Source organism: Oxyura jamaicensis, chromosome 19 (genome assembly GCF_011077185.1).
Source record: "Oxyura jamaicensis isolate SHBP4307 breed ruddy duck chromosome 19, BPBGC_Ojam_1.0, whole genome shotgun sequence".
Classification (NCBI taxonomy): domain Eukaryota; kingdom Metazoa; phylum Chordata; class Aves; order Anseriformes; family Anatidae; genus Oxyura; species Oxyura jamaicensis.
The window spans coordinates 3,869,151-3,879,005 of record NC_048911.1 but is presented as its reverse complement, the minus strand read 5'-3'; the positions used below and the strand labels follow the sequence as shown (position 1 = coordinate 3,879,005).

General features: G+C 51.3%; 2 protein-coding genes and 1 long non-coding RNA gene across 3 annotated transcripts; 1 reads left to right on the top strand and 2 right to left on the bottom strand.

Annotated features, from left to right (window-relative positions):
• Positions 1-835: 835 nt before the first annotated feature.
• DERL2 (derlin 2) lies at positions 836-6,230 on the bottom strand. Its single transcript, XM_035343052.1, has 7 exons — positions 6,091-6,230; positions 5,835-5,900; positions 5,498-5,571; positions 4,962-5,055; positions 4,266-4,461; positions 3,624-3,714; positions 836-1,770 (listed from the first exon to the last, which is right to left on the bottom strand). Exons 1-7 carry the CDS (start codon positions 6,181-6,183, stop codon positions 1,665-1,667), a joined length of 720 nt encoding a protein of 239 aa, XP_035198943.1. The 5' UTR covers positions 6,184-6,230; the 3' UTR covers positions 836-1,664.
• LOC118176216 lies at positions 2,321-3,413 on the bottom strand. The gene is made up of 2 exons (XR_004755299.1): positions 3,171-3,413; positions 2,321-3,127 (listed from the first exon to the last, which is right to left on the bottom strand). It is a non-coding gene; the product is annotated as an uncharacterized LOC118176216 (long non-coding RNA).
• Positions 6,231-6,555: 325 nt separating the features above from the next.
• Positions 6,556-7,557, top strand: MIS12 (MIS12 kinetochore complex component). The gene has a single exon (XM_035343053.1). It carries the CDS (start codon positions 6,568-6,570, stop codon positions 7,192-7,194), a length of 627 nt encoding a protein of 208 aa, XP_035198944.1. The 5' UTR covers positions 6,556-6,567; the 3' UTR covers positions 7,195-7,557.
• The last annotated feature ends 2,298 nt before the right edge of the window (positions 7,558-9,855 follow it).

The window sequence follows — 9,855 nt, the reverse complement described above, 5'->3', positions numbered from 1 at the left end:
GAGCCTCAGCCCGCACCACGAGGCTCCGGGGGCCTTATCCCAGCCCCAGCCCCCCTCACGTCCCACCTGAACACTCAGCTAAGTGAGGGGTTCGATCAGTTCCCTGCCCCACAAGCAGCCGGACACAACGTTGCCTAAAATGGTTTTAGTAATCCTGGAGAGTAACATCTATGGCCTGTTCAGGAACAAACCAACCCAAACGCTCCCTCTCCCTTACCTATCCATGACCTTTAACAGAGATAGTCCAGGCACAAAAGCACTCTCCGGGTTGTGCCAGACTAATTAATAACCACCTGGGGACAAAGCATTACCTCACAAGACCCCAGCACATCGCTCTCCCACCCTCCAAACACCTGTAACCGTGTCCTTAAGAGCAAGAACAGCAAAAATCTGCAACTAAACAAGCTGATCGTGAGTGTTAAGGGTGAGCCTCTCCTCCTAAATTCGGAAGCTGCGATCAACATCGTTTTCATGTTATGGTATGATCACTGCTACAGCACAGCCAACTGAGACTAAGAGCGACTGAACCCGAGGAGCTGAACTGTGCTCTGAATTCCTTGTGTGGCTCCTCATCCACGTATTTATACCCCGCACAGCTTCAAGCTAAATCCCAGTCAGTGTCACTGACTCGCGCTGGACAGTTGCTCCCGCAACAAGCTTCATGCAGGGACTACAAGTTAAACATATGGAACAAAGAATCCTTCGTCTTGGCAGTTCCCAGAGGCATTTCTGGGGAAACCTTGCATTCATGTTCTCTTCAGGGGGCTGGTTTTCCACCTCTGCTTTTCCACCAGCTGCCTCAAGACTACAGGATTATCATACAAGAGTAACAAAGAACGATCCACAAGACATTTTATTCAACTCATCTGAGATACTTGAGCAGCTCCAACTCCAGCCAAGCTCTCTTCCCTAGTGCTCCAAGTAGTAAAATGATGCTGGAAGTGTGCATGTGTGAGGGAGGGCTGGATGGTGTACAACTACCTCTTTAGACAAACCAGTAAGACTCAGACCTGGTTATCAGAACACACAATCTTGGGGGGAAAAACCATCAAAATGTAGTCTCAGCCTGCAAGTGTGTTCACACAGAGGCACATTCCAGAAACAACTGGCAAAATAAGAAGCCCGTACGCGTTGTGCTGAATGCTGTATTTCTTACAATTCAAACAAGCCTGGAGACGTTAGCATCTCAGACTAAGAAACTTTTGCCATTGAAACAGGGACTTACACTTCCCACCATCTTGTAGCTGTTTTATCCAAGAATAAAAAAGAAGTTAAAAAATACGTTGTTTTTTTTTTTTGTCCCCTGCAAAGTTTCCCATATAGTTTCCTGTATCAAATGACTTGAAAAAATGCTTTAGAAATCACTTCAAACAAGTACTCATGGTCTTGTTAACTGAAGTTGACAGGAAATGGTTTCCAGTTTTAGTTTTTTTGGCTCCACTGGATTAATATTTGCATTACCAGCACAATAAATTCCCTGACAAGGGAAGACACTGGTAGCCTGGAAGCGTCTTGGATTAGACTGCCATTTCATAAAGTGCTTGTATTCAAAACCATAGAGCTGTTGAAAGTGTTCTTTCCAGGACGGGGAACGAGGGACTCCCCGGTACAGAACATCAGGTTAGTCTCTCCCAGTTGTCGCTGGGTTTTGGCACAGCCGCCTGTTAGCCTCCAAGGCGTTGACCTTCTCCCCACGCAAATCCTCCTGGCCGTTCTTCTGGCAAGGGATTGTAATTAGGATCATCTTCTGGCGTGTCAAATATTGCTTTCCTGGAAAATATTTTTTCTTTAGAATGCAGGTTTCACAATAAAATCTAGACTGCTCAAATTCTACACGCGTACGCTGCCCTCCCTCAGAAACCTGCCAGAGCACTGCTGATTTATACCCAGGTCACACGTGCTCTCCAGTTAGGAGCCATCTGGAAGGAGGTCTAGATTATGTGGCTAAATCAACCGAGACCGATGAGATTTAACTGAAAGTTAAAACTTCCATCTCCGGTGTGAGGCAGAATTTCATACAGCTAGAATGCTTTCTTAAGACTGGGTAAGAGAGAAAAACATGAGCAGAATATTGAAGTGCTCTTCATGTCTTAAGAGGCAGACAAAGAGTCAAATACAGTCGGTATTATCACAACTTCACAGACAAAATGTAGGCATTGACAGGCAGACTTGAAACCCACAGAATGTTTTATGTTTTAGACAGCATTAGAGACTGGGAGTTTCCAATTTACAAAAAAAAAAAAAAAAATACTAATCATGTTTAATCTTGTAGGTTATTCAAACTCCAAAACTAGTTTTGTATTTTTTCCTCTCTTTATAGTTTTTTTTTTGTCCAGAAACAACAGTGTAGTAGATGCTTTGAAACCATATCAGGGAAAAAAAAAATCACAGGCTGCATATGAACAACTGTTACATCCAAGACATCTGAAAAGTAATGTGTTCAACAAGGCTGTCCTTAGAGTAGCTGAGGGGATTATTTCTCTTCACGGCAGTGACAGGCCGTTTCAGGGGTATTTTCAGAGGGGGGAAAATGGAAAATACCAAGAGTATTAGAGGATTACAGCTGACACATCAAAGAAAATCAATGAATCTGGGAAAAAAATCCACAAATCTGGACCCAGGCGAGTAATGAGCAGCCTTCTGAACGCAGACAAGTAAAGGGATCTAAATGGCAGCCTGAGAACAGGGTGGCACTTTTGCCACGGCAGAAGAAAGCTACTGAGGCAGCATGCAGTGCTCTAACAGCTCTGCGATTCCTCCTGCACACAGCTGGGTGTGAATACGGGAAAAGAGAAATGTCAAGCACTCCCTCATTACACACCTGTGAGCGGACCGCCCGTTTGTCTGAGGGTGCCCTTACAGGCAGGCAGCCTGCACCAGGCACAGCCTTTGGCTGCTCAGGCCAGCCAAGAGGAGCGCAGACCTACCGAAGGACAGCTGCTGCTGCATGATCACCCGGAACAGCTGCTGAAGGCAAAGCCCTACTGCATAAGAAACCAGCAGTGCAAGTGGACTCGACCAATCAGTTAAACGAGCCTGAATATGGCACTTTAATTACTCAGAAGAGAATCAGCTCGGCTCCATTCCCCGAGCCTCACAGCCCCCGCCTTTTGATGTCTCAGCTGCCCTGCTCAGCCAGCTGCTCCCACCCACGCCGCCGTGCAGCTTACAATTCCGGCCCTTTGTGCAAGAGGCACCTGAGCAGCACCACTCAGAGGTATGCACACCGACATTCTGTGAAAGGAGGGCGACTCACAGGCAGAAAACATTAGCTATACTGCATTTAACAATTGCTCTGCTCATACCTAGCCGGACTTACTCCTCACACCTCAGTAAGACGCGCGTCTTTGGTGCCACCAACAGGCAGAGCTCAGCAAAGTCTACCAAAGACATCAGTTTTACAGAAACCCTTCGGCCCTTCCCCTCAGGTTACCTACCACCTACACATCCGTACGCCATCCCCTCCCTTGTCTGGCAACAGGAGTTAAATAAAACCGCAAGTACGTCATACTGCAACTCTGTCTCAGGCTGCCTTGTTCACCAGGAGTCAGTTGGACTGAATTATGAGGAGCTTTCACGCCAGCCCGTTCTATACCCATTCCAAATCAGAAACCAGTACTTACAGGACAGATGGTGTTCTCAGGAGCCTTCCTCCACCAGGCTGATTGGGAAAGACATCCTCTAAGAAAAAGTATATGTGCCCAACTGCAATGCCTAATAAAGAAATATCAAAGGGTTATTTCTCCTGTGCTTCTTTACAACTTACAGGAGCTTCACAAGAGTCTTCAGGAAAAAAAAGGCACTGATTCCTTCATAGGAAATATTAAAATATAGAAACACAAAAGGAAGCATGTTAACATCGGATGATTAGCTTAACTTACACTGCTAGACATTAATACAAGGCGAACAGTTGTTACTGTAAGAGGTACTGACGTTAAGGCTTTAATAGCGTTAGTAAGAACAGTACTGGTAAGATGTTCTATACCAAAAGTCTCGCATCAATAATTAGATTATGCATCTGTGCTGATGATATCTGCGCTGACAGTATTCCTTCAGCTTAAGACTGTTATCTGCTCCTTGTTACAAAAAAGAAGTGCTACAACATTTAGAAATCAAAAAAGCCCGGTATAAATACACTATCATGGCATCAGGCTAACTAACGGTAAGCCACAAGAAAGCAGTTAGCCCCAGGTTTTTCCCCCACACTCCTTGTTTCATGTAAAACATCAGCAGGACCAGATCCTTGTGATTTAACAACTCCTTACCCAGAAGATCCACGATGATGGAGTTCCCCAAAAGCAGCGAAAAGCCCATCAATACCCATGGTAGAAATGGGGCTTGAAAAATGAGAAGACCAAAGAAGTTCATGCGGACGTAGGGATTCCTCCGGCTCCACACATACACCAGCATTATCGTGAACGCCTGGCCCAAGAAAACCAGGTTTACAAACAGGCCAAAAAGCTGAGGGGTGGTTAAAGGAAACAGTTCACCAAGTAATTCTGAAGTCAAACGGGGGAAGAATTTGTCAGCTTGACCTGCAATCCCAAGTTTTCCATACAATTCTTCCTTCTACCTTCCCAGGTTCAAGTAAGTTGGATCCATGGTCCATGGTTGGATCCACTTACATCAGGATTCAGAGCGCCCCCAGCATGAATAATCTCTTTAAAATAGAGTTTAGCGTGAAATCACTGAAGCAACAGCAGTGCTTAGGTAACCTGGGCACAATTATGCACTTGAGCAGTGCCCTCACCTGAGGATCTCGTTTCTGTAATTGTGCTGAGCAGCAGGAGGTAAATCACCAGCCCAGGCATTAACAGCAACGACAGCCACTAAGCATTAAAAAACACTTAGCACTACTGTTCTACAAGCTACAAGACAAACGTGCTATCGTCTGAGAATTAAGAGAAATTAACAGCGTGGTACATTTCCTGAAGTAGCTGGGAATAGAACCAGAAGGATACAGTCATTAAAAGTCCTCCAAAAAGGAACATAAATACAAAATCTGCCGTCCGACCTCGGAAAGAGCCTTCTTCAAGCATTCGGCAGTAACGGTATCTGAAGTCACAGGTCAGGAAAATTTGATAGCAAGTGAACGTAAAGGGAGAAGGTTTCAATTACACAAAATACACATCTAAGTGCGGGTATCAACTTAGTCCGTTAAGTGGCTTGGCCTGGGTGCCACAGCAGAGAGATCAGACCCAGGAGAAAAATGTTACAGGGGAGAAAATTCCCAGTTTCAGAGCCAACCTGCTGGAAAATCCATGAAGGATCAGGCTTGTACAACAAAGTTTAATGCTGCAGAAATAACGGCAGGCCTCTTGGCAAGTTACGGAGACGCTGATGATGTCTATGACACGGTTGAAGTCAGCGGCACTGAGCTCCTGGGCATTTCACGGTGGAGCAGAACCGAACCTTTGGCTACGGGCACACACAGTGACATACCTACACTCCGGAGCTGTGCTTTCTAAGCAGAGAACACAAACCCGATGAAGGATACAAAAAGATCATGTTAAATAAAAAATTAAAGCCAACTGGTCCAAAGAATAAGTAGTTTGTGATTAACCTCCATACCTGGAAACAAGACAGAAACAAGGCATTTAGACATGACAGCTTTTTACCTCCTAAACAGAAAGAAAAGTAACGGTCCAACTGAAATGTTCTTTACAGTGAATGAGTTTAAGGCTCGGGCTCCCATCCACCAACCCCTCTTTGGGTTTCTAACATATGTTTCTGACAGGAGTAGTCAGTGTGGTTGGGAGGCTCCATCCCCAGCAGACGCACCCTCGCACACCCAGCGGGCACCTTTAACCCCCTGCCCCTCAGGGAACGCTCACCTGAAAGTGCTTAAATATGAGCTCGGGGTTGAAATACAGCTGGAAGGGCGTGATCAGCTCGAGCTGCTGCAAGGGAAGAGCAAAGAGCAGCGCAGTGAGCGCCCCAGGAAGCTGACACGGCCCCCACGGCCCCTCACACCCCTCAGAGCCCCCTGAGGGCCTCCCCACACCCCTCAGGAATCACTCAGGGAACCCCCATGTCCCCCTCACGGCCACCCCCAGCCCCCTCAGAGACCCCCCCCCCGGCCCCACGCACCACGGCGGCGGTGGTGAGCACGCAGGCCGTGGTGTAGGCCCGCGTCACGGGCGGCACCTGCAGGTACTCCTGCCGGAACGTCTGGTACGCCATCTTGGCGCCCCCCGCCCCGCCGCCACCGCCGCTTCCGCTTCCGGCCCCGCCCCTCCCCCAGCCTCCTCGCGCCGCGCCCTCATTGGCCGAGCCCCGAGCGCGGCCGCTCCCCCGCCCACCCCCTCTCTTCTTTCCCGCCCAGGACAGTCGGAGCGGGCGCGGATTGGGCGGCGCGGCCAGATGCTGCTCGCTGATTGGCTGAGCCGCTGAGGGAGCCGAGCGAGGCGGGAAGCGGCGGAGCCGCCTGAAGGGAGCGGCGCCTGAGGGGTCCCTCAGAGCCCCTCAGCGCCCCTCAGAGCCCCCCGCGGCCCCTCAGGGTCCCTTCGGGCTCCCCCCCCCGGCTCCCCCGTCGCAGCGAGGCTCGCTGCCCGCCCCCCCGGCGCCATGTCGGTCAGCCCCATGGCCTACGAGACGCAGTTCTTCGGGTTCACGCCGCAGACGTGCATGCTGCGCATCTACCTGGCCTTCCAGGACTACCTGTTGGAGATGATGGCGGTGGTGGAGAGCGTCGTCCTGAAGAAGCTGGACACCTCGCCGGGCGGCAGGGTGAGTCGCCTGGACGTCAGGAAGAGCACGGAGAAGTTCCTGCGCTTCATGAAGGATCACTTTGACCAGCTCTTCGGGAAGATGGAGGAAGTGCTGCTGCAGCTGGTGCTCAGCATCCCCCCGCACGTGCTGCTGCCCGAGGACAAGGTCCACCAGCAGTACCCCTACAGCGAGGAGCAGTTCCAGGCACTCCAGGACGAGATATCTCGCCTGCGGCAGCGGTGCAGGGCCGAGGCGGCTGCCGGGCAGGCGCTGCGAGCCGAGCTGGAGGAGCAGAAGGCCGTCCAGGCTGAGCTGGAGAAGATCCTGCAGTGGTTCGACGGGCTGGAGAACACCTGCAGGGAGCACGGGACCAGCAACTTCAGGGAAAGCTTCGCCTTCCTGACGCAGAACTCTAAGAGGCTGCAAGACGTGCTGAAAGACGTCAAAGAGAAAAGCAAAAAAATAAAGAGAGGAGATGAGTGACTGTGATGGACGTTCCGAAAAGGAGACAAAATGTGTGTAGACAGCTCACCCGTGATGACAGTGACTTAAGCATTGTCCCTGATGCCTTTGCTCCTCTGATCCTGCCAGCATCTGGACTGAAAGCTGCTGTGCTTCTGCTGAACCCTGTCCGCATGTGCCGACTTGGCAAACACGGGAGTAGGGAGCGGAACAAAGCCTCTGTTTTCTGCCAAATGTAGCTCTGAACGCGGTGACTGAAAATGAATTTCTGGTGGGATAACTTGACAGAGGGTAACTTTGTGGCCTTAATGTTAACTTTGAACACAACTTAGCCTTCATTTATTTTAATATTTCCTGAAAAATAAATAAATACAGCCATAAGAATGTCTAAGTGTGATTTGCAGGCTGATGGCCGTTCAGGTAAAGATCTGATGTAGAATGTGAAGGGCACCGAGCTGGGACAGCCCAAGGACCTGCCCCGGGCACATCGGGCTCTGGCAGCACCAGCCCACGCCCCTCTGCAGACGCCCTTCCCTTCCCGCTCCCTACAACGGCGTCAGATTTTTAGAAATGACCACATTTTAACAAAAGCTTTCTCCATCCCCGACACGTCGTCTTACCCGCTGCCACCCCGAGGTAATGGTCTAGGCTCCGCCGCATGCACACGCACCAACCCTTCCTCCTGGTGTAAATATCCTGAGGTGGAAACAGCAGCAGCGAGGTCCCCGGGGGACTCATACATGGGACGGGGAAATTCTTCACAGTGCAAAGGGGGAAAAAAAAAAGGGGAAAAGATCCCTCCTTGTGCCCATCCCGCAGCAGGGCTGAAGGGACAAACAGGACGAGGAGGAGCTGCCCGCGGGATGCTCCCCCGCACCCTGCTGTGACGATGGCGAGCCCCCTGCTCTGCCGAACATTTTCCTGCACGGTGTTTGGCCGGGCCAGGACAAGCGAGAGCAGCCCTGCTCCGAAACAGCCCTGAGAAACTCCCGCTGCCGGAACAAAATCAAGGCCCACAGCCAACGAGGCACAGGGACAGACGGGCGGGGTGACGGGGGCCTCCCTCTTCGTGTGCCTGCTCTGCTCGCCCTCGGTGGCGTCCTCCTGAAGGCACTAAAATAAATGGGGCGCAGAGAACGCGCCTTCAGATCACGTTAGGGGCCAAACAGCCGATTTACTCGAGCGAAGAAACTCGGTCAGAGCTCGGTGCTGGCAGCTCCTGGCGTTTGCTGCTGGGCTTCGGGGACCTCCCTGGAAATTGCTTTAGGAAGGAAAATGATAAGCAGCTTTCCCCTGCTCTGCTCTCTTCTAGGGGAAGAAAAGATCCTTAAAATATTTGGAAGCCAAGGGAATGCTTTCCCATGTAAGCCCTGCTTTTTTTCCCCATCATTAAACAATAGGAAAGAGGAGCGCGATTAAGCAGCGTTTGCCAGAGGGAAGCCTTGGAGGCAGCTTGGTGGGTCGGGAGCAGCACAAACAACAACAAAAGGGCTTTGCCAAGCGGCTTTCTGCGGGCTGGAGCTGCGCGAGGTGTGCGGGCCCCTTGGTGGACCTGCACTGGCTGGGGGGCAGCGGGCGCAGGCACTGGAAGCCCTCTCCGCGGGCAGCCTGGGCTCCCCGTGCCTGCCGGCGGGGATTTTCTCGCCTCTCGTTTCCCTGCAGGAAGGAAATTCCCCCACTGCCCTGCTCTGCATCGCCCCAGCCTGTCATTATTCCTGCTTAAACTATTCAGATTATTATTCCCTCGTGTCACCTTAATTTCTAATAATTAGTGTTTGGTACAGTGCCGGAGGAGAAGTCAGTTCTCAATGAACACGATAATAGGCGTGAAATTATAATTCACCGCTCGGGAAAGCCACTTGGAAACGCAGTCCGTTTGAGAGGAGACGCGGAGGAGCGGCTTTCAGGCCGTTACCCTGCCCCGATTAAACCCCGACCGAGTCCCCAGCGAGAGCCTAAAATTACCAGCAGCGCAGCGAGGAGACGCTCCTGGCCTGGCAGAGGACGGAGAGCACGAGCAGTGACCGGCACGGGGGCGCCGATGCAGCAGAGGGGACCGGGCAGTGTCATTAGCACAGCAGAAGTCCCTGTGCGTTAACGGGTTCCCGGTGTCATTCTTTCACCTCCGCAGCCCCCATCATGGCGCATTTCTGCTTCGCAGGGCGCATCCCCAATACCACGGCGCTTCCGTGGCACCACACCGCAGCGCAGCCCGTACCTCCTGCTGCCGGTCGGGACGGCTGCGGCCCCGCACGACCCTGCCCCAAGCCAGCTTCAGCTCGTCAGCTGCTCCCTCTGGCTTCGGCGTGCTAGAAACAAGGTAAAAAACTCAACTGGAGGAAAAACAGGGGGATAAAAGTCTAACGGGATGCTCTGTGGCTGCCTCGAACACAAAGGGGTGAAGAAGCACGTCCCTGATTTGGGGAGAGCTGCAGCCAGCCTTGCAGCCACCCCACAAGGATCCAGCCCGTAACGAGAGCGCAGAGACTGGATGTGTCTGAAAACGCACCCCTGTGGGAGAAATGAACCTACGTGGCTTATAAAATCCAAGCAACACTATTTTTTATTGGTATTTTTTTAATCAGGGCTACATCTAGAAGGTGCTGCTGGCTACATCCCTGGTTGCACGTCAGGTTTTTGTAGAGTTTCCAAAGCAACTGGTGGGTTTTGGCCCGCCGAGGA

Excerpts from the sequence above, each read along its gene's own strand:
- MIS12 (XM_035343053.1), top strand. The coding sequence starts at position 6,568 with ATGTCGGTCAGCCCCATGGCCTACGAGACGCAGTTCTTCGGGTTCACG.
- DERL2 (XM_035343052.1), bottom strand. The coding sequence starts at position 6,183 with ATGGCGTACCAGACGTTCCGGCAGGAGTACCTGCAGGTGCCGCCCGTG. Across the intron at positions 5,572-5,834 it reads TCATATTTAAGCACTTTCAG|GTATGGAGGTTAATCACAAA; the intron begins GTGAGCGTTCCC and ends TCTTGTTTCCAG. Across the intron at positions 5,056-5,497 it reads TTATTTAACATGATCTTTTT|ATACCGTTACTGCCGAATGC; the intron begins GTATCCTTCATC and ends CTGTGACTTCAG.